The sequence below is a fragment of the Pelodiscus sinensis genome, chromosome 7, assembly GCF_049634645.1.
Source record: "Pelodiscus sinensis isolate JC-2024 chromosome 7, ASM4963464v1, whole genome shotgun sequence".
Taxonomy (NCBI): domain Eukaryota; kingdom Metazoa; phylum Chordata; order Testudines; family Trionychidae; genus Pelodiscus; species Pelodiscus sinensis.
In genome coordinates this window covers 38,584,982-38,608,973 of record NC_134717.1, presented here as the reverse complement: position 1 = coordinate 38,608,973, position 23,992 = coordinate 38,584,982, and the positions used below count along the sequence as shown (strand labels likewise).

Below are 23,992 nucleotides of genomic sequence, written 5' to 3'. Positions count from 1 at the left end.
CTCATACTTTATATTTGAAGAAGGTAATATATCTACAAATCCAGCTCAAGTTCCTCCCTCAGTTATGCTTATCCTTCCATGTCAATCAGACTATTCACCTACCTGTATTCTTTCTCAAACCTGATTCCAATACCTTTTAAGCAAAGATGCATACCCTCAACATACTGAGGACACCTTTCTTTTACAGCCATAGAACAAGGCCTTTTGAGATCTTTGCCCAGACTGTTTATTTCTCTAGCAGAACATAACAAATGTCACCAGATATCATCTCTGAGATGATGCCACTGGATTTCCAAGTGCATCAGAATTTACCAGCCTAACCAATTATCGTCACCAACTTTGATACGTGTCCATTCCACCAGGGCTGTAGCCACATCAATAGCTTAGCTCCGCAAAGTTCCCATTGAGGACATATATGCAGTGGCCACATGGACTTCTGACCAAATGTTTGCCAAATACTATGCACTTTCTCAGAGCCTCGCTCTCATCAGAGCCTCGCTCTCATCAAACAGTTGACATGGCCGCATTATCTACAGCATATTCACCAGATTCAAGTCCCTACCTCGGTAGGACATACCCCTGTGGAGCACCCACAGGGACGTCTCTTGAAGAAAAGGAGATTACTCACCTTTAGCAGTAACTGATGTCCATTGAGATGAACGTCCCTGTGGGTGCTCCATTTACCCTCCTTTCCTCCCCGTTACTTCAGAGACCTTTTATCTGTCTGGGTTTCTGGGTAGAGAAGAAACTGAGAGCAAGGAGGCTGCGCATGCTCAGTCACGGCACCCATGCATCCTGCTAGCCACACATGCACACTCCCCTCCCCGGGCACTGCTGTGAAGAATCTGGTCTGCGGCACTGGGATGCCCTAATACCTGCTGTAGAGCACCCACACGGGCACTAAGCTCAAAGAACGTCCGTTACTGCTGAAGGTGAGTGACGTCCTCTTGTCTTCAGCAAACCCTTTCAGGACTTTAGTCTATCTGAGAAACACATTAATACACTCTCTCAGGCCATGTCTACACTACAGATAAGAGCGAATCCGCCACAGTCAATCTTCCAGGTTTCAAATTAGCGGGTCTAGTGAAGATACACTAATTTGAACTGAGAGGGTGCTCCCATGGATTCCAGTAGTCCTGCTTTTGCAAGGAGTAAGGGAAGTCGAAGGGAGAGTGTGTGCCCTTCAACTTCTTGCAGTGTGGTCAGCACCAAAATTCGAGTTTAGATACTTACACTTAAGCTATGCAATTAACATAGCTGAATTTGCATATCTTATTTGAACATATCATGTATACTAGGGTGAATGTGGCTTTACTGCTCACTGCCATAGGGCCACATTGTAAGCTGCCTTGCATTACATGAAAACCTTGTGAAGTCGATGGAATTGTACAGCATTCAAATCAGGGTGGAATCTGGTCCTTACTAGTACTGGAATAGCTTGCATTGATGCATATTCAATAATTTTATGTATCTATTTCTGGGCCTTGTTGGTCTATATTTTTCTGTTTATTGAAAATTAATGCAGATTTTTCTCAATTTAGTATTGATGATCACACCCAAGTCTACCCCACTCTGATTGGTACTCATTATCCTGCTTCCTTGTAGGCTTCAGGCTTTGATTCTTTATGATGACTACCTTTATTTGTAGTATTACTTTAGCCTTTAAAAATACACCACAGGAATCGTGTTCATGTTTGTACTGCACCCAGTACCAGGGCTGAATTTCTGGATTATTCTACAATAAACTTTTGCGCTGTCTGAGACAGTTATCACTAGGGAATTTTCTTCCCAGTTAGTTTCTGTAGTCTCTTATGTATATACACAGGAAAACCACAATAACTCTAGATGGCTCTTCCATCACTTCACTGTTCTTCTCCAGTCAAACTGCTTTGGTTCTCTAATGCTTGTCCTCCTAGCCAACTGAGAATATGTTTATCCTTAAACCATGTTTTCTGATTGTGAAGTTTCAAAATCAATTTGTTGCACAGGAGAGTATCACATGCTGAAATCCAAATAAATCACGTCCACTGTTTTATCTTTATCTACCCATTCAGCAATGTACTTGGAGAATTCAAACAAATTTGTGAAGCTTAATCTTTCTTTGAATTCCTGATGACAGCACCTTTATAGATAATACATTTCAAAATGTTTTCCCTTATCACTGTGTCCAATATTTCCTCACAATAGAAGTCAGACTTTACAGCTCTATTGATCTGTGTCTTTTGTTCCTCTCTTATAAGAAATGTCAGCTACCGTCCAGTCCTCTGAATACCCACTTCTTAGTGAGCAATCACAGATCATCTACAAATGCTGTAATAGTTCCCTTGTTGCTTTTCCTAAGCAGCTTCAGATGAAAGGGACTTTTGATTATTATCTTGAATGTCTGCACTAAAGGAGTAACTCTGTGCATTTAAAAGCCTTTTTTTAAAACCCCATTGAAGAAAATTTGAACTTTCTTTAATAGCACCTTACTTTCTTGCACAAACAATTCTAGCTGTTCAGTACAGTGTTACAAGCATGGAAACGTTTGTGTAACCAAAGATTACATACTCTGATGTTCTGGGATCGGACAGGTGTACAGATGAAGGCACTTGCCCAGAGAGAAGAATCCATTTACGTTGTTGGATAAACCAAAAATGTCTAAGCATGTTGTAAAACTTAGAATTTTGCATTTGTCACAGACTAGGTAGCACTGCAGCACATTTGCAAGACTAAGACGTTGGCGGATTTACTGCCAATCAGACACTTATGGCAAACCAACACCACAAAAATGTATGGATTAAATTCATCTCTTGTGGCAGTTACATTTTCAAGAGCTCATTCCATTGAAGAGTGTCCAATCAATCCAATGACCTCCATTTCTCTCTGGAAACTCTAATGCCTATAAAAAGAGAAAACAGAATCAATTCTGAAGCCCACGCATCCCTAAGGCAGTTGCTGTGCCATGTAGTAATTTGCTTACCAAATGAAAGAGCCAAAGTCACTGCCTACATGCAGGGAAATTAGATTAAAAATGAAAAGGCCAATCTGGTAAGACTGACGGCTTATAGGAACTTGGAGGGAGCAGGGCCCACTCTGTATAGATTCTGTACTGCTGCTTCCAAACAGGATTACCCACACAGCAGTTAGCCGAAGAAAGAGCTTTCTTTACTGCTTCTCTTTGGGCTCCGTGGTAGAAATATATACAAGCTTGGGAGAATTAACTTGCTTCCAGTTGGTTGCTGAAGGTATCACTGACCAAACTATTTAGTTTAAAATGTAATGACACTGTATATACCTATTCTTATGTGCATTGTTTAAAATTAGGTTATTTCAGAATCTAGCATAGCATTTCTCGTCTAAGGGTCAGCAGTTGCATCCTAGAGAGGTTTAGATGAGTTACCAAAAGGATGGTAGGAAGCCAGGATGATTAATCAAAGATTCCCCGTCCATCTGAAAATGGAGATGTGCATGAAAATAGTATTTTTTGGCCCACTCAAAGTAACATCTCAAACTCCTGGAAGCCATCTTGTGGTTTGTGCTTCTGCCAGACAGCTCTGCCTCTTGTTGACTGACTTGATATTGCAGATGAAAAGCATAATCCTAATACTGCATTTACTATCTCATTAATTTTAATTTTTCCAGAGATTTCCCCTATTCAGAAGTCATTAGGGTTATAACTCCTGCTGTGTAGAGAATTTCAAATAACCAGCTGTAATATTCTATTACTCTAGACCAACAAAACTACAATTTGAGACCAGTAAAAGAGCAGTTAGGCAAACTTTTTTAATCCTGGAGTTTACCCTCTAATTATTTTGTCGCTAATTTGAATCAGATTTTTTTAACAATTAAGATTTGATTTATCCACATGAATTTTGTATCTGTTGCATAAAATATATATACGTTTTCATAGAGGTGCAGAGTTTTTGTTAAATTTTGCATAATACATCTGTTGTGCATTAAAGCTGTCCATGTTGTTTGTATAATATTGTTCTTGTCCTTTTATCCTGCAGTGGTTGTGGAATTGCAGTAACACTATCAGGTTGACAGAGTGGCACAGCCATTTGTTACGAAGCACAGCCTTACAACAGTATCGAGGATGAATTAGGGTCCACAAGCCAAAGATATATATCACTCAAATCCAGAAGGGCCCTAAAAAAGCCTTCATTCACTGTTGTAAACAACAAAAAGCCTATTGTACTAAAAAACTGTTGGTAACGTTTGGAGACAATTTTGATTGAGAAATGCTGTCAGGTATTCTCTTTTTTTTCCGGGTTATTTCTGGCATAGATTTTTTTTCCCCTTAATACTATTCATATTCTCCTCTCTTTTTTTGTCACACTTACTCTCGCTAACCTTATGAGAACATGACACTAACACCAGAAGACCATGACAAACCAAAATAAAGTTGAAACATTCCAGCAAAGTAGGGTACTGTGGGAGCTAGGAATATCCATCAGGAATTTCAGATTGGCAGTCACAGCTGCCCAATAGCAAACTATTATAATATGGACATGCAAGGTAGAGCTTCTGTTAAAGTTGTAAAGCACTTACCATTCATAATATTCCAGTAAAATACTCTTATAATGAACTTACAGATGAAATCAACTGAAACACACACACATGTATGTTTTCCTTAGCTCCCACTTCAAGACTCCCAGCTTAACTAGGGGAGAAAGTTAACTCAGAGCTGAGTCACTCCTCAACACCACTTATTCCTCTGGAAATTTTTAATATTGCCAAGAAATAAATGATGCTAGGAACATTCAAGACTCCCTCCTGTAATAGTTCTTGTCAGCAGGAGGCCATGCTGCTCACTATACTTCAGCCCTAGGTCAGGGCTCTGGCCTGACTACAGGCCGAATATCCATTCTAGTGGCCCACCATTGTTTGGAGTGGGACAGCACATAAACAGCTAAGCCGTCTCTGGTAAACCACATGGTAGTCTGGATGTGGCACTGTTGCTCGGCGCAGGCAGCAGATGACATTTATACTGTTTCGGTTCAGCTCATTGGCAGTTTGAGCCCCAGTCCTGCATCAGGACGGGGCAATAAACCAGCAGTTAAACAGTAGCCTAGTCAGCTGCACAGCAGTTTGAGCCCAGGCCTTTGATCAGAATGGGGCAAGAACCAAACAATCAAATGGGTAAGTAGTCCAAAGAGTTTCAAGGCGCAGGCCTATCTGCAGGCTGAGCCAAGGTTTGGGTCTCCTTGCTGGTGGAGAGCCGACAAGCGCAGGGGTTTTGCCCCACAGGGGGAACTTGCCACTCAAGAGAGCAGGGGGGATGCAGGCAAGGGGACCTGCACCACTATGTCCCCGCCCAGGGCCCTAACAGTGCCACGGCCACTGGGTCAGCGGGACTCCAAGCCGTAATGCATTGTCTGGGTCGGTGAGTCAGTGGGAGTTTGAGCTGCAACGCCATGCCTAGCTGACCATTTCTTCAGCCACCCAGGGGTTGGCTGTTCCTGGGGGCCTGGGTATATCTATGGGCCCAGGCAGCAGCTTTTGCAGCCTTGTCCAATGATCCAGGTCCGGCAGCAGCTGTGGCGGCCTAGACCAGTGCTCAGGGCCCGGCAATGGCCCAGGTGGCACAACCCAATTCTCCCTCTGAGGGCAGCGTGGCAGGGTCTTCCTCTGCTGGGGCTGGGGAAGCGCCTCTGCCCTGCTCAGCAGCTGAGTGCTAACTGATCTTGGAGCCCCTCTTCTTATTCCCCAAGCCTTAACTTCCTGTTTCCTGTGGGCAGGGCTGGGTGATTCTGGCACTGCCCATCAAGGGTTTTTTGGGGAGTTTCTTCCTCTGGTTCAGCGTGAGGCCATGCTGACTCACTACATCTCCCCCCACAAAAAACTCCAACCATGCCAGCACATTAAATCACAATCTTTATATTTGGATTCTTAGTTAGGTAAATAGGTGTAATCTTAAGAATCCAAACAACTGGCTGACTCTCAGAGGTACTGTGAGTACTTGCTGCTCCTCATAAAATAAGTAGGACCCTGGGTGCTCGGGACCTTCAAAAATCAAGCCATACCTTGATATTTAGCTTTCTAAATATGGATTTTAGGTGGTCAACTTCAGGTACTGATCCCTGAGCTGACTTTGTGGTCTAGATACAAAGCCTAACAAATCTGAATGAAAGGCAAGAAGTTGGGCGGGAGAAAGGAGGGCAAAGCTTCAGTTGCTCAGGCAGTTCTGCATGCCTCTTTCACGTCAGTTCACGCTCACTCTTTGTAAGCATTGCAGAAGAACTGAGCCTCCAAGGGGGACTTGAATGAGCAGTGACTTGGTGAACCCAAATTGATGACATCATTGAGGAAAACTCATTTTTATTCTCTGTGGGCTTTTCTACACTACAGAGAAAATTGAAGCTGCCAGTCAATCTCCCAGGGTTTGAATTAGTGGGTCTTGTGAAGACATGCTAATTTGAACTGAAAGGGTGCATCCATTGGCACCTGCAGTCCTCCTCCTCCCATCGAGTGGACGGCACCAAAACACAGTTTAACATACTTCAACTCCAGCTACATAATTAACATGGATGGTGTTGCGTATCTTAAGTTGACTTTTCCCTTTAGTGCAGATCAGGCCTGTGGAGTATCTCTAGTCAGAAACGCCAACAAGACAGAATACAAATGGTAATTGCAGAAGCACTAGTTTTTACCTCTTAAACAAAACCCAGCCAGCCAATTCAACAGTGCACAGTGCAGGTAATCGAAAAACACACATCTGGAATGCAAAAGGAATACCTCTGGCAAAACATAAATACTGTCTTTCACAGGTGAACTAACCTTTGTGTAAACGTCAACTCTGTTACAGAATTCTAACAGGTCTGCTGCTTTTATTCTTGAAGATAGCGCCTAAGAACATCTGTTGTGATTCCCTTTAAATCCGCTAATCTTCTTGTTGATGAAATGTCTCACATTGTAGTCCATAACACACCAGGGAAGTGCAGGGAAAAAAAGATTAACTTCCGTTTGTTAAGCAGTAGTTCAAATATTCTTAAATATCTGCTTTGTGCAGTAAAATTCCAGGCAAAATGAACATGGGGTGCTTAAAAATGTAGGGGCACAAATACAACTGCTTATGTGCTTCTTACTATCCACTTTCAGTAAGCAATACCTTTGAAGCCTAACGTGAAATAATATGTAAAATTGGTTAAATGCAGGCATTTTCACCTTTTTTATAGGAAAGTAAAAGTGATTTGAAAATATAAACATAGCATTAAGATAAGTGATCAGTTGATTGGTCATCTTTTCAATCTTGCTTTGAGTTGATTAAAATAATTTGTATTTCTAAAGTCCTTGAGCTACACGATTGACCGGAGACCATGATTTTTAAGATTATCATTCAAAAAGCTAAGAGCTCTGTGCTACTTTCTACTATGTGACATTTAATTTATATTGATAAAAGTCTGTTGTGTATATCGGTGCAAGGCAGTAGCTGTGTCATAGAGGGCAGATTGGAGCCCTTTATTTCACTGGAATAGCAAAAGCAGAATAGAAATAATCCAAGGCAATTCAGCAAATAGCCAGTGTTAACTCAAGTCAACTCTTCTTAATGAAAAATATAAAACTGAGTGTTTAAATCAAGAGATCCATGTAAATCAGTTAAACCAATTGACACCGGTTGAAAATCTACCCCTTACTTTCAAAGTAGAGTACATTATTGGCGGTCAGCTAAGTCACAAACTCTACTGGAAATACACGGTTTCATGATGAAGTTTCAGTCATAATAGTGTTAGACAGCTCTATCCTGGCTTCAGAAGATGGGAGGCAATGTGTCTCATATTTATATATTTACTTGATCTAAATATTCTAGTTAGCAACTTGTTTTAAATGTGCACTATATTTTGACTGGGTAGAATGTGGACTGTAGAAGCTATGATAAGATTGATCTGTGGTTTAGAGAAGTGAGTTGTCTGATTAAAACAAACTGTGGATTACTAGAATAAAAGAAGTCATAAAAATTTTAAATAGGAAATTTTTAAAATTTGAAATGGATTAATCCAGCTGTCCAAGCAAACTTCTTGTCACATTCTCAAAAGTTTTACTAACAGATTTCTTTAGTGTTTGGGCTTAAAGTTTTAAGCATCCTTTCTACTATTTCTAAATTTCTTCTCTAGCTAGAGAGCCAAGTACAAACTCAATTTTCTGCATCCCTCCCCTACCAAAGATCATGGTAATGGTGAGCACATACCTTTAATATAAAAATGAATCCCAAAAATGTTTCATGTTTGGCATGGTTGCATGGAAGCTAAACTGCCTAAAATGTCCACATCTTTTTAATAAGTTACAAAGTAGTTTTTATATGGGATAAAATTGCACTCTGGGATATATAGTACATTCTACTGGAACAATGCATGTTTTATTCCAGAGTTGAATTCAGACCATGATGGCTACCAATTTTTTCCTCAGTCAATTCTATGCATCATATTTTTAAATGTATAACTTAATGGCAAGGAAACCAGAGCTTTAAAAAACTGGAAACATGCAAACCAATACACCATGGTATGTGTGCTTTCTGTATTTTTATACAATCAACAGAAAGGAACTGTGTACAGGAAAAAAAAAACATTGAAGAAAATATTCGATTTCTTCCTTCTCCGTTTTGCTGAATTAATCTATCCAATGAATTCAGAAATCTCTACCACTTTTACTCTTTTTGTGCTCTGTTGAAGAATCCATATCAACTCTACAGCACTGCTGAGAGCAAAATTTCTCTCATGCTGGTGTCCTAGCAGTGGTGCTCATATTCATAAGACCTCATTGCACAGAGTCTGACAGAAATTTATTCTGAAATAGCTAGTGCAGAATACTGTACTGTGGAGAGTTTAGTATAGTAGGTTTAACAAACCAATGAACTTCAAACCAGCCAAATGGATCTGAGATGATTAACATCTAAATAAATTGATTAATAGACATGTCAAGTACTTTCACTGGTGAGGGGTTTACTGGTTTTTTTTTTTTTTTTTTTTTGGTCCTCTCTATTTTTAAGAAGGCAAAAATAGTTCTAATACCACTCCTGGTGGTAGGGTATCAATTCTTTGAGTTTCTAATCCTTGTCACGAGGCAGAAAATATTGGTGACAGTATTTTTTTTTCTGTGTTGATTTATTTATATTAGCTGTTTTTAGGTCACAAAGTCATTTAGCTTTCCTGGTGTACACAGACACAGTATGTGCTTTCTAAATTATTCTTTTTTCTTGCTGTTTCAGAAAGCCAAACTTGCCACAGTGTTTGTTTGAACTGGCCATGTTGGCCAGTTTCCTGCTGAGTGCCTATAATCTTCCAGGGTATCTACACCATTGCACTCAATAAGTACTCTAACACTGCAGATACAGTTACTGGAGAAAAAAATCTTAGTCATGAACTAACAAAAGGCCACATGAGTGGAAAAATGTATCATTGCCCCCACAAAGATGCTTCTTTTCCCCCTGCTCCACTTTCCTGGAAACTAAAGATTGTACACCATAGTGTATTCCTAGGCCTTTGTGTGCTGCCCTGTTATTAACTGTATCATTCTTTGTAGCCTGACTGTAACCATCTAAGTGATGTATTACAAAGACGTGTGTGCTAGAGAGATTGCTCTAACACTCATGTCTGAATTAGTGCCTTGAAAGGTGAACCATATTTAATACTATCTTTTGTGTACATCACTTTTCATACTTTGTTTTACAGTTGCTGCTAATTTACAGAAGATAGTAGATGATCCTAAGGCCTTGAAAACATTGACTTTTAAATTGGTAAGTATAATCTTCTTGGTGACAAAATAATACACAGAAAACTCTTACTAAGATTTGAAACCAGCTTTTTTAACAGCTGAGCTGTTATTGGCGGGGTTTTTATTCAGAACATTAAACATTTTTAAACCATTTAGAGCAGCCCACAAACCAAAAGCAAAATCAGCCCTCTCTTCTACAGTTGAAACAGCATTGCAAGAAATGACTCTTTGCTATGATCTGATAATGCCTAGATAGTACATTCTGTTGTGATACACAGCTGTTCTGAATATGCTGCAATTGCTGGTGGCACTAGCTTGTTGGAAAAAATTGCACACGTTTTTTACCTTTGTCCAGTTGAACCAATGAGGGTTCTGATCTATGCTGAGAGAAAGACATTAAATTCAGGCTTCTAAATGCTTTCCTCAATATTTAAGTGTGTGTTTGGAAGCTACCCAGAAGTCATTGCAAAGGGTCCTAGAATGCATTTCTATAACCGTGGCTCTAAGGGATGGTTTGTGTAGATGTGTCAGCCTGGTCATAACTTAAAAATGAATTGCTGTGTGAATAGACCATGCTTTCTGGGTGGAAAAACAATAGAGACAATTATACAATCTTTGTCCCTGCAATGGTTTCCATGTTGAGTATAGGAGAACTCAGTAAAGGCCAACCTGCTACAGTATTGCACTCTAGGCTCTCCTTCAGTAAAATAAGTTGGGAATTTTGGTGCAGACAATCATTGTACTGTTCTCTGGCAATGGATCCGAACTCTGTATATGAATTGAAGTGAATTCAAGGCTACTTTCTCCTAATAAAGCTTTCCTGTGGAGCCATGTATTCTTAGCTGTAGGGGGGAAGAGAGCACATTGTACAAGGTGAATATTTAAAGGTCTGATGTGCCTGGGAGGTATTGTAGAGCCACTCAAGTGGAAGCGTAATGAACAAGAAGTAACACTAACTCCAACCATCAAATCACAATAATGGGCTTTAATGGACAGGCCTGTTTTTATGGCATACTCACACCAGTCAGTAATGACTGTAGTCCCTCAATGCCTGTGAAATAGCGAGGTGGGAATGGCATTCAGGTCACTCAAAATAAACATGAAGTAAAGATGTACCAAATAGTTGTCATAGAAATGGCACATAATCAGGTTTGATCTAACTTACTATTTTACTGCTTTTAATACATGTTAATACAAGTTGACTGAAATGATCATCTGCCTGATGATCTGCTGCCTGATGTACCTGTCAAAACAATGCAAGATGTGTTAATAAAAATGTAATCTTACATTGCAAAGACGAACATCAATGAAGCCAATTCTAAAATGCTATATTTGCATTTTTCCAAAATTAAGGTAAAAATGTGTTCAGCCAAAGCTGTTGATTAATTACTTATGTAAATAATACTGCTACCAATTAACTTTCTAGCTTTTAGCACTCTTTGCTGAGAGTGCCTGCTGGTTATGAAAGAATAGAATAAATGCCTCCTAGACAAGAGGCCATGCAGAGAGGTGCTTTCTTTGTAAAATACGTAACTTCATGATGGGTAATAGTCTAAGTTGGATTTTTAGAGAGACTGGATTTTTCGTGGTGTGAGTATAGATTAGCTAGTCCATCCACTTGCTGGTGTAGGATTATTCCCTCTGTCATTTTAAAATGACATAATAAATGGGGCTTCTGCCTAGTCCCTTTTGAGATTGTTCCATGGAACCAGTCATTCAGGAAAAAGTGTTAACATAGGTTTAAAACTTCCCTTTCCTTAATTTCATACTATTAATCCCATACCATAAACAGTGTCTCTATTTCTGTGCCACTTGACCTCTATTTTTTGTCTTTCCCCTGTGTTAGTATTTAGCCAGGCTAGGTACATAGCATTCAGTTGGTTTAATAGTTGATCCAAAAAAATCCACCTGACATGTGTTCTTCCATTTTTCTGACATCCCTTCAGTTTGTGTATTTGTTTGTTGATATTGAGGTGCACAAGGTGGCTTACAATAATCCAGATTCCTCTAGGGAAGAAGTATCGCTATCCTGGCCTATGAAGAGAGGTCTTATGTATGGTCCAAAGTGAAGTTGGTCGTCTTTGGGTTGGGGAGGTGCCAGGTCATAAGTCATTTAAATTTTCTATGGACAATCAACCTACTTTTTTTAGGATTACCCCGTTTTCAATTGCAGTTCTATCTCCTGTTAACATTACTGGGTTGGACCCTGTGTGTTATCTTGTGAGGGACTCTCTTCTATTTAGATAGTTCTCCCACAGATGTTCTTCATTAGGAAATATTTTTCAAGAGTGAATCTAATTCCTATTAATATTTATAACCTCCCAAAATTTAATACCTCCCAATTTCTTATTATCCATCAGTATATTTAAAATGCATATTTAATATGCGATCTTACTTCTCTTTCACTCAGGTCATGGAATTAGATGCTAATAAAATAATGCCTGACACTGAACTTTATCCAGCACACACGCTTCTCTTTCACTAGTAAATATTTCCTGAGAAGCTGAAGTTCTTCGAGTGATGTCCCCATGGGTGCTCCACTCTGGGTGCTGGTGCATCCTCGTGCCAATGACTGGAGATTTTTGTAGTAGTGACCTGCCATGCCACGCATGCATTGTGGCACCTCCTCATGCTGTTGGTGACCGTTAGACACACGTGGCAGATCGCTGCTACAAAAATCTCCGGTAGCAGACGGAGTTCCATTGACTCACCCTTTCTTCACTTAAAAAAAAAAAACCAAAATTTGTTAATTCTCCTCCATTTTATCCTTAATTCCAAGTTTAAACTCCTACTCTATCCATCAAAAAAAAATTATTAAAAAAAACAGAACAACTCATTCGTTGTGTTTTGTCACCTGTTTGTCCCCATGCCTGGATCTCCAGGCTTCAAACATTGTGACTCTTGCCAGGAGGCTATGCCAGTCTCAGACACTCATGCCTCCTGCATAAGGTGTCTCGGGGAGGCTCACTTTGACTCAAAAGTGTGCATACTGCTCCATTCTTACAGCTAGAGCTCGATGTGACTGTCAACAGGCTGAAGACATACCTATATGAAAAGTTTCTTCATCCACAGCGTAACGGCTCTTCTGCCCAGGGGCAAGGAACACATCAAATCAAGAGGTATGGAAAAGAGTGTCCCTCTACCTCCTCTGACAAACAAAATGTGAAAACCTGGGTTTCCCTGGCAAAATCACTACCACCAGCACTGACCTCAGCTAGAGTGAACATTGGCAGTAAGCCTGGCACCTCTGGCACAGCACTGTCTAAACACTCAGTGCCTCTGAAGAGAGCTCATTTGGATCCCAGACAGAAAACATCAGCACCACTCACACCGGTAGAATCCATGGTGCCAGCCCAACACCACAAGTCCATGCCAAAATTGACAAAGGAGACGGCACTACATGCGGTGCCCAAGAAACCCTGCACCACCATGCCTCTTCCGAAGGCACCATCTTCTACGCCATCAGTGCTGTCTGCTCATTCACCAACGTCACCAGTTCAATCTGTTTCACTGAGAGGCTGGCAGCAGCCTGTATAGCCACTTTTCATCTCAGCACTCCAGCCCTACTCAGCGACACCCTCCTTGGGACTCTCGATCCTCTAGACTATCACATCCACCTCTACCACCTCGTTGGTATGCACACTATTGGCCTTTCCCATTACCTCCTTATCACGAACAGTGGCACCCATGGGATACCTGGTTGTCTCGCAGGAACCATCATACTGCTCCTTCCACACCAGTGAAAAGACCACCGCAGTCCCTTCAGCCTGCACCCAGGGGCACAGCACAGAACTCCCCAGAAGTCTTACAATCAGAGGTGGAAGACTCCCTCTCAGAAGGGAAATACATCCCCGATACACAGCTCATCACCCGATGAGGCTATCATCCCTACCATCCCTCCACCATTGGATGACGCAAAACAATTCCAAAAGCTTTTCAAGAGGGTGACAGGAACACGACCTGCAAGAAGTACAAGTAAAACAGTACAGACTTCTGTATACACTGCAACCTCTGACATCGTCAAGGATTGCTCTACCAATGAATGAGATCTTCATGGACCCTGCCGATAGTATCTGGCAGACCCCAGCATTGATTACACCCACCAACAAGAGGGCTGATTGTAAGTACTTTATTACACCTAATGGCATTAACTTTCTTTTCTCACATCCACCACCTAATTCCCTTGTCATTGATTTAGCCAGACACAAGAGCAAACAGCCAAACCTGAGGTCTACTCTCCAAGACAAAGAACATAAGATGCTTGACATCATGGGCAGAAAGGTATACTCCTCTGCAACCCTACTATTAAGAGCAATTAACTATAGTGGCATGCTCGCTGATTATGATTATATAAATTACTCCAAGCCACAAGAGCTCCTCCAGTTCCTACTGGAGCACAAAAGACCAATACTCCTAAGTATTATGCAGGAGGGTGACACTATCTCATGCACAGTGTTACAGTCCTCCATGGATGTTGCCAACACCACAGCATGCACCACCGCAACTGCCATAATTCGTAGAGCTTCGTGGCTCCAGGCATTCAGAGACCTACAGCAAAAGACCTTGCATTCAATAAAGCTAACCTTTTCACCACGAAAACGGATGAGGTCTTATAGTCTATGAAGGACTTTGGAACAACATTGGGAAATCTCAGCTTGTTCATACCACCTAATAAGAGGTTCAGATATAACACCTATTCAAGACCTAGAGATCAGTATAGACAGCAACCTCAATATGATTTTAGACAAACACAGACTCCAACAACGAAGACCGCAGCACCAGCAACAATATACAACATCCCACCCTTCATTATCTAAGCAGGAAGTTTGAAGATTTGGTTGGGAGTCAGAGACACATCCCTGTTACATCACCAACTGGAGAACTTGAGTTTAATCACCACCTACGGCCCTTTTTACACCAATGAGCACAAATAACAGATGGATGCTAGAGCTCATAAAAGTGGGCTATTCCATTCCCTTCACCTCTACTTCCTCTTCTGATGTTCCCTCCCGCCCCCCGATCCCGTCCCTACAGTATGTAGTTCACAAAATAATCAATGTCACGATAGACAATACCACCTGCTTATATTATATCAACTGGCAAGGTGGTGCCCAATCTACTTCCCTGTGCACAGAAGCACTGAGACGATGAAAATTATGCATTACACACCATCACCCCCATAGCTACCTATCTCCTGGGGGTACTCAGCATCACAGCAGACACCCTCAGCTGCATCTTCCCCAATCACCATGAATGGAGATTGACTCTTGAGTCCTCAAAATAGTATTCATCAAATGGGGGCAGCCGGACATAGACTTATTCAAAACCGAAAATGCCACCTATTCTGCTCCAAAGCAGCCCTGGGGAAGGGATCTCTAAGTGATGCTTTCTTCCTGAAATGGAACTCAACCTCCTTATACAGATTCCCACCAATCCCTTTAAAACACAGAATCATCATGAAAATCAGACAAAAATGCTCTCATGTAATCTTGGTTGCACCAGCATGCTCAAGGCAAACCTGGTTCCCTTACCTGCACAGACTAGCAGATCCTCGCATCTTTCCTCCACAATGCGATCTTCTGACCCAACATCATGGCAGGGTTTTCCATCCTGATCCAGACAGATTCCACTTCCAGGCATGACTCCTTCATGGTTCTAGAATGCCGAAAACACCTGCTCAGAAAGAGTAAAACAAATTCTAATGAATAATAGAAGAGAATCCATGAGTAAAACCTACCTGTGTACAAGTGGCAAAGATTCTCTGAGTGGATCAGACAGAACCATTCCACACCACCCCATACTATATCTCTCCCCATTATATTAGACTACCTACTGGAACTAAAAGAAATGGGCCTCACTTTCAGCCCTATTGAAGTCCATGAAACAGCAATAGCAGCTTTTCATAGAACCAGCTATGGCACTTCCTCCTTTTCAGTGGTTCTTACTTAATACTTCCTTGTGGGTCTCCAAAATACTCTCCCATCTGTATGGCCTCCAGTCCCTATATTGGACCTGAACCACATCCTTAAAAGCCTAACTAAGCCTCCTTTTGAACCTCTAGCAACTTGCTCATGGCTACACCTCTCCATGAAGGTAGCTTTTCTGGTAGCCATCATTTCCAGCAGGAGAGTCAGGGAGCTAGCAACACTGATGGCCGATCTGCCATACATGATATTTACCGAGGACAAGGTAATCCTTCAGCCACACCCCAAATTCCTTCCGATGGTCCCATCTCCTTTCCTCATTAACGAACCCATATACTTACCTACTTTCTTTCCTAAACTGCACACTCATCTATCCCAAGTGGCACTATACACCCTGATGTTTGAAGAGCACTCTCTTTCTATATGGATTGGACAAGACAATGGAGGAAATCAGACTCTTCCTATCTTTTGCTGAACAATCCAGAGGTCAAGCTATCTCCTCACAAAGAATATCCAAGTGGATCTCATCTTGTATGCACACTTGCTACATCATTCGTAACAAACAGCCACCAGTCACTATCATTGCTTATTCTACCAGAGAGGTTTCCTATTCAACAGCCTTCCTCAAAAATGTGCCTTTAGAAAACATTTGCAAGACAACCACTACACTGTGCTCTCACCTCTGTGATACCCTAATCCTCAGCAGTTGGGCAAGCAGTGTTATCCTCAGTTACACTAGCAGGGCTCCAAACCTGCCTCCATGGCACGACTACTGCTTTGTAGTCACCCAGAGTGGAGCATTTACGGGGACATCACTTGAAGAAAATAGAGTTCTTCACCTGTGCAGTAACGGGAGTTCTTTGATGTGTGTCCCCATTGGTGCTCCACGACCCTCCCTCTTTGGCCTATTTCGGAGCCTTTTTGGGGCTAGACTCAGGATAGAGAAGAAATGTAGGAAGCTGCACCGTGCACATGCCTAACTGATATCAACGGCATGAAGAGGCACCATGGTGCATGCACGGCAGGTCACTGCTACAAAAAAATCTCTGGTCACTGACACAAGGACACACCAACATCCAGAGCAGAGTAACCGTGAGGACACATCTCAAAGAACTGTTACTGCATAGGTGAGGAACTCTGTTAAAAATAGACATTCGCTGTCCACTGATTTGGTAAATGTGATTGAAAAGCGTGCAAGTTAATCTTGCATTATTTATCATTGCTCATTAGCACATGTCTGTTACTTTCTGGCTATTCAGTTTGCATTCATGTTTGGGTGTCTATTTAAACAGCAAGTATTATCTTAACTATATAATATCTAAGAATTACAGAATCCGCGTATATAATAAACTTTGCTTGCCTATTTGATGATGATTTAAAAAAGTTATATTTGGAAAGCAAAAAAGGATGAAATCCTAATTGTGCTTTTTTAACCCTCTTGTCATGTCTTAATGAAGTATTTGTGACTTTTGTGGCACCTACTCATGAGGGTGAGCATGGGGCTGGTCAACGATATGAAATGTGGTTGTCTAGGTGTGAAATTCAATTAGTGGCAATAGGTTGTTGCAGTTAACTCCATAATTCTGACTTCACTTTAGGATCAAGAACTGGGAAGGAGATTGGCTATTACCATGAATAATTGTATCTGAATAAGAACAGAGAAACAGTAATTCAGTGCAATATGATTTGCATTTTATGTAGGGTATTTTAAGTATTCCTTAGAGTAAAATATTTTAATGAGAGCTTGTTTGGTTCCTGAACAGTAAATTGGAACTAATTGGAGCTTTTCCTAGCTGTTGCAGTATAGATATTGGTATTTATACTTTACCACATTTCTATTTTCATGCCTCATGTTGAAAATTGAGCCTACTTCAGTTCCATATAAGAACAGATATACTGGGGTCAGACCAAAGGCCCATTTAGCCCATTCATTGTCTTCCATGAATTTATTTACAGTAAAAGCCCTTTTATCTGGAATACTGGGCAAAAGGGGACTGGGCGAGGGCAGGGCAGGGTGGTTGCCAGTAAATGCTGGTTTACTAAGAGGAAAGGTTTGGAGTGTGTGGGGGAGTTGAGTGGGAGGAGTTGTGAAGCACAGGCTCTGGGAGGGACTTTGGGTCCAACCAGTACCCCACACTCCTCCCGCGCCCCTGATGCTCTAGTGGGAGAGTGTCCTCACCTCCAGCAGCTTGAGCAAGCAGCACTCTGTCCTTGCTGCTCCTGGGAGGCATGGCCAGGTGGCTCTGCTGCAAGCAGGCATGCTGTCTCCATCTGCAGGCACCACCTCCCACAGCTCTTATTGGCTGTGGTTCCTGGCCAACGAGCTTGGGGGCCACAGAGATAGCACTCAGGGAAGGAGGGATGGAGGCAGCATGTTGAGGCTCCTGGAGGTGAATGTCATCCCTCCCCTGCTCCTCATCTGGCACCCTGAGCATGTTCCACACCCCAACCTCTGCCCCAGGTTTTCTCATGGACCTAAATTCCCTTGCAGGGCATGCCCTATGGCCCCTCCCATCAGGGGGTAACTGGTGAGAGGGGTGCCACCAGCCATATGACTGCCATCCCACACATGGGCGACGAGTTGTATGGGCTCGTGGTGCCCATGCTCCAGCAATATTCAGAGCTGGGGCCCTGCTCCAGCAATATATGGAGCTGGGTCTCTCCCCTGGCCCTGCCTGGAGCGGGCCCTGGCAACCCTCCCCCCCCCACGTCCTCCCTGACCCCAAACCGTCCCTGCCATGTGCAGCTTTCAGTCGGATCCCACTTTCCAGTGCGCACTGCTGGCTGCTGCTGCCACCATGCACAGCGTTTACTGGTGAGCGGAGAGACGCCCGGGCGTGACATGACGTCACAGCCCAGGACTTTAAAACTGCTCGGCGCAGTGTTGCGCCACGTGGCCTAGCTCCTAGTTCAGAGTCCAGGGACTTCTGGGGCCCAAGAGCAGACTCTGGCCCTGCAAAGTGGAAGGCAGAAGGTAGGGCAGGGTGGGGGAAGGGGTGGGAGAGAGGAAAGGGCTTGTGCAGAGGGGGAGGGGTGGGAGAGGAAGGGGCTTGTGCAGAGGGGGAGAGGAAAGGGGTGGGAGAGGAAGGCACCAAGGGACAGCGTGGAGGAGATACAAATGCCAGGGGGCCAAGTAGAGACAATGAGGAAAAGGGCAGGAGGGGAGGTGTCAGTAGGAGGGTGGGGGGACAGGGTTATGCTGGGAGCGGAGAGGGTAAGGGTATTGGGGGGCTAAAAGAGGAAGGGGGAGGTGCGAGAAGGCTTGAAAGGAGTGGGCATGAGAAAGGTGAGGATGGAGCAAGTCTTGTGTGAGGGCACAGGGGAATGGGGGCAGAGAGTGGTGAGGGGGTGGGAAAAAGAGGGCAGTAAGGGAAGGGGGAGGCACCAGGAGGGTGCAGGGCTAAAGGAAGGTGCAGGTGCCAAAGGATTCTGGGGGTGAAGCAGAAGGGCAGACACTTGCATGGGAGGGACCAGCACCAGAGGAGAGAGGCAGGGGGCAGGTGTGTAGAGGGAGGTGTTAGAAGAGAGGATGAGGAGGGGTAGCTCACATGATCAGAGTGGGGCTACTGGAGGAATGGGCAGGGGGCAGAGGAGGGCTGGTGAAGGGGGGAAGGTCGCAGGAGAGCTGAGGGCAGCTAGAAGGGCAGAAGTCAGGACAGCAGAGGAGGGTGAGAGGTTGGGGGGCAGCAGGCACCAGGGGAGCTGATGGAGCAAGGGGAGAAGACATGGCAGCAGAGAGAAAAGGTAAAGGTTTATAAAATATTTATTAATAACTTGGATGCCACATCCAAACAAGCCACATGAACTCAGTACTGGTACACAACACAAAATTCATTCTGCTAATGGGAAGAAACTCTTAGGCTATGTCTACACTGGTGGCTTCTTGCGCAAGAAGTCTTATGCAAGAACACGTCCACATTGCCATGTGCACGCTGTGCTTTTGCACAAGAGCATCCATGGCAGTGTGGACGCTTTCTTGTGCAAGAAAGCTCCGATGGCCATTTTAGCCATAGGGGTTTTTTGCGCAAGAAATCCCTGCCGAGCATCCACACTGCCCTCTTGTGCAAGAGAGCTTACAACTGTTAGAAAAGAGCGTAGCTCTTGTGCAAGATGCTCTCTCTTATCACGCCATACTGTAAATTTCCTTGCGCAAGAGCAGGCGGACAGTGTGGCTGCTCTGTGGGTTCTTGCGCAAGAAGCCGCGAGTGTAGACATAGCGTTAGAGGGAACACTTCCCCCAGCCTCTCTGCCCCTGAGTTAATGTCACACACATTGGGTTAATGCAATTGCAGGATAGTTGCATGAGGGGGGTTTGGTGGGGGCCAAACTAATCCTTGTTGGATGGTGGGAAAAATCCTTTGAGAGGGGTGACGACACCTTTTACTTCTGGTCATGTGTCCATCTTGCCCCGAGCATCTTCCCTCCAGAGGCATGTTTAACGGGGGTCAGAGAGCATGGTTAACAGGGGTCAGAGGTTGTGGCTAATGGAGCACCACCAAAAATTATACAAACCTCCCTCCCCGATCCCACAAGACTCCTCCCTGAGCCACTCCAGCACATGAGAGGATTGGGACAACCCCCTTCATTTCCCCACGGTCCAGTCCCTGTATCCCTCCATCTTTGCTTTGCCCTCTCTGTGCCTCTTCCCCCAAACCATGTCTCCTTCAGTGCTGCAGCCTGGGGACAGGCAGGAGTCTGTCACCAGTAGCAGGGGTTGCTCCCTCCGACCCCTCCCCCCCACACACACACATTCATTGGCAGCAGCAGGAGAAGTGGAACAATATGGCCCCAACTTGCTTGGCTCCCAATCACATTGCTCCATTTCCCGCCAGTGAGTGCTCTTCAGCGCATCACTCAGGAGGGACCATCCCCACTCTCACTGGACTCAGAGGAGTTGCGATGAAGAGGCAGAGAGAGGGACAGAGCAGGCATGGGCAGAGTTGGGGCCTGGGGCGGAGGGGGGCTGTTGCGGCTTTCACATGGGCTAGTGGTGGTGCAGGGAAGAGTTACGTGGGGGGAGGGGGAGTATCATGTGGAAACATGGCCCAAAATGGTAGGCTTTTTCATAATATTTTTAATTAGCCATATTAATTTAAACATTTTGTATGCTGATGTAAGTAATAGAGGATAGTCCTAGCAGTCTGGTGAATAAACCATTTTGTTACTAATGTGGCAGTACAGAGAACATTTATAGCATCATTGTCAGATATTCCTTTACAACGTATTATAATGAATGTTTGTTTTCTTCTTGCAGGCTTCTGGCTGCGATGGTACTGAGATCCCAGATGAAGTGAAACTGATTGGGTTTGCTCAGTTAAGTGTCAGCTGATGCCTGTCCCTCGACACCCCTCCCCACCCCCAGCAGAATTGTGAGATTGTGAGGAGGCCAGCTTAGATGCAAAGAAAATTAAAGCACCCACACTGAATTCTGCTTCGTTCTCTAGCAATTCACTAAGTCAGAGGAAGCAAAGCCCTCAGCTACACCGCTGCTGCTAACATTCAAAATGCTACTAAATGTTTCTAATCAATTTGGATTTCCCCTATGTGACAAGCATATGGAAATGCACTCAGGTGGCTGTATTTATTGGTTACAAAAGGAATTTTCTATCAAATTTATTTCAGCTTTCATAAAATTTCAGTGATACTGTTTTAATTATCTACTTCTGATTGGCAATACCATCTCTGTTCTGTTGTACTTAGAAATGAACATAATTATTAAAGTTAAAATTCATTAGCCAAACTTGAATTCTAGTTTTAAAACTGACTGTGAATTTTATTTTTCATATATTTATGCATTACATAACCTAGCTATAAGAAAATGACTGATATGATTATGTGCTATTTGCAGTTAATCTCTTTTTGGGGGAAAATAAGTTTCAGGTATATCTTGGAAGTATTTGTAACTTCTAGTTTTTGAAATGATTTAATTATGAGTTTAGGAAGTGCTTGTTGGTTTGTGTGTCTAAAAACCAATCCACAATCTGATTGTCAGGGGTGTGGGAGGTGCCTTGCAGACATGGATGTTTTCAGAATGTGCCTGAGGCTGCTTAAATCTAGAATAGTCTCAGTTCTAGAAGCACCGTATATATTTATCTGAGTTACAATGGGGTATACTGTAACAAAGACTTTAGACAAGTTTGGCCTACACAGAGCTTTGTTGGGGAGTCTAAAACAAGAATTGCTATTAAAATATTGCCATTAAGCTAGACTGCTTACTGTGCCCATCTCTGATTTGGTTTATCCTTAAGCGATATAAATTATTTTGTAAAGTTGAGAAAACTTGAACAGAATCCAAGCGTTACTTGAAATTCTGCAAAATACCAAGGTGGAGTGAAATAATAGAAAAAGGGGTTTGTGCAATGACTAAAAGATAAAATTTTGTAACAAAAGAAACACTTCTGACCCAAGTAATCTTTATGCTTAATCTGTGACATAGCTATTATGGAGCTAGTAAATGTTAGAATGATTCTGAAATTTGGAGCATATGTTCAAGGAGGTATATTCCTTGGATGTTACCATTTAAACTACTTCCTAGCTAAAACTAGATAAATGGCAGCTCTTTAATGTACTGAAAATGGCAAATATATATTATTAAGAAAAAGTTATTTATAATGCCTTGTCATAATTGTTGGGGTGTTCTAGAGCCAATTGCATAAAACTCAGTGTAATTTCATTCCATTTTATTGTTTACACAATTATTCAAAGATGACTGCAAAGGTAAAAGGAAAATAAAAGTGTTGCACAAATAGATTGCGTAATGGGTTTCCTTGATCTGTGTATTGTGCACTTTACAGTTGTAATATAGCAAATAGCTCTCTCTTAAAAAAAAAAAAAAAACTGTGTTCTTTAGTACGCTTCTAGAAAATGCCACCTGTAAAAGAAACCAGATCCATAAAGGTTAGAAGAAGAAATGGAAAAAAAATGTCATTATCTTCTCCTGTCCATCTGCCTGCAATGAGGGATTGCTCCCTACTACTCGGTGTTCAGTGCTTTCTCTAATCTAGTATTGAAAGTATCAAGTGTTGAGGCAGTACTTGTGAAGGAGGCAACAATGAGTGCAGAACTGAAACTGTGGAACTACCTTCTCAAGGTGTTTTGAATCAGAATAAGGAAAGTGCTTGGGGAGAGAGTACGGTTTGACAGGAGATGTAATTAAGAAGTATCAGTAATGGAGGAAGGGAGGTTCTATTGAAATAGGAGTAAACTAAAAGGGGAAATTATAAACCCATCTGGCTCCTGATGAAGCACTTCTCATGCTTGTAATGCTGTGAACAGATCATTAGTTACTAAGCAAGAGCAAAAGTCTTCAGATACATGAGCAGTGATTGCACTTAATAATTCTTGGCACATACAGCATCTTGGGTTTTTAAAGTACTGAATAATTATTAACTAATTTTTCCTGTGAAAATAGATGGGTAACCTTCACTTTACATAAAAATTATGTTTAGGGAGGCTTGCTGCTTGCCCAAGGCTACACCAGAAATCAGGATTAGAAATTAGAAATTCCATGCTGCCCTAAAGAATCCAGGGAGCAAGCTCAGACACCACAATAATTGTGGTATGTAAGTGGCTAGACAGGAAAAATATAATACATGATGAAGTAGAGGACAGTATCCTAGAAGGGGGAACCTATTGTATTGCTGCTTATTAAAGATATGTGGTAGAAGCACGAAAACTCTTTAAAAGTTTCCCTGGATACAAAGAAAAAGCTGGTCTTAACTACAGAAGATAGCTTCTTTGCTTTATTACAGTTGCATTAAAGTGCTTTTTGCAAGTACCAAAGTACTGTGTGTAAAGTAGCACCCACAACAACAAAATGCATGTAGAAGAAAAGTAACTCTAGGGGGAAATAACAGCTTTACAACTAGCTCAATGTATCTCAGAGGGCTGCGGGCCACTGGCCCGTGCCACCTTGTTTACCTAATCGCTCCTTAGCCCCTGAGCCTTGTGGCTCCCATTGGCTCTGGTTTGCTGTTTCTAGCCAAGAGGAGCTGGGAGAAGTGGCTTCCTGTGGCTTCCCTTGACTGGAATCAGTGAACCTGAGCCAATGGGAGCCGTGAGGCTCCATGGCTTCCATTAGGTAAATAAGGTGATGGGAGCCCACTAGCAATTTTCCAAAAGCAGGTCTGTGGCCCACATTGAGAAACATTGATCTAGTCAATATTAATCTCATGAGGCAGATTACGGGGCCAAAACTGTCAGTTAACAATATTCATATAAACAAAATTAGTAAGTTACTTGATGCTCCAAGTTAGCAAACAGGAAAAAAAATGCTTACTGTGGAGATCAGTGTGCACCTTCTGTGTAGGAATATAAACAGAAACCACAATGGAATTCCAGAGTGAAGGACCATTAAATACTGAATTCAGATACTT

General features: G+C 42.6%; 1 protein-coding gene across 5 annotated transcripts in view; it reads left to right on the top strand.

Annotated features, from left to right (window-relative positions):
• The window catches only part of STK39 (serine/threonine kinase 39), a 298,211-nt gene extending 275,848 nt beyond the window's left edge, over positions 1–22,363 (top strand). For all 5 annotated transcript variants that reach the window (XM_075933552.1, XM_025177794.2, XM_075933551.1 and 2 more), the window contains 2 exons: positions 9,651–9,715; positions 20,872–22,363. In XM_075933552.1, coding sequence (XP_075789667.1) covers positions 9,651–9,715; positions 20,872–20,946 — 140 coding nt within the window. In that variant the 3' untranslated portion in view covers positions 20,947–22,363. The remainder of the gene's footprint in view (positions 1–9,650; positions 9,716–20,871) is intronic.
• The last annotated feature ends 1,629 nt before the right edge of the window (positions 22,364–23,992 follow it).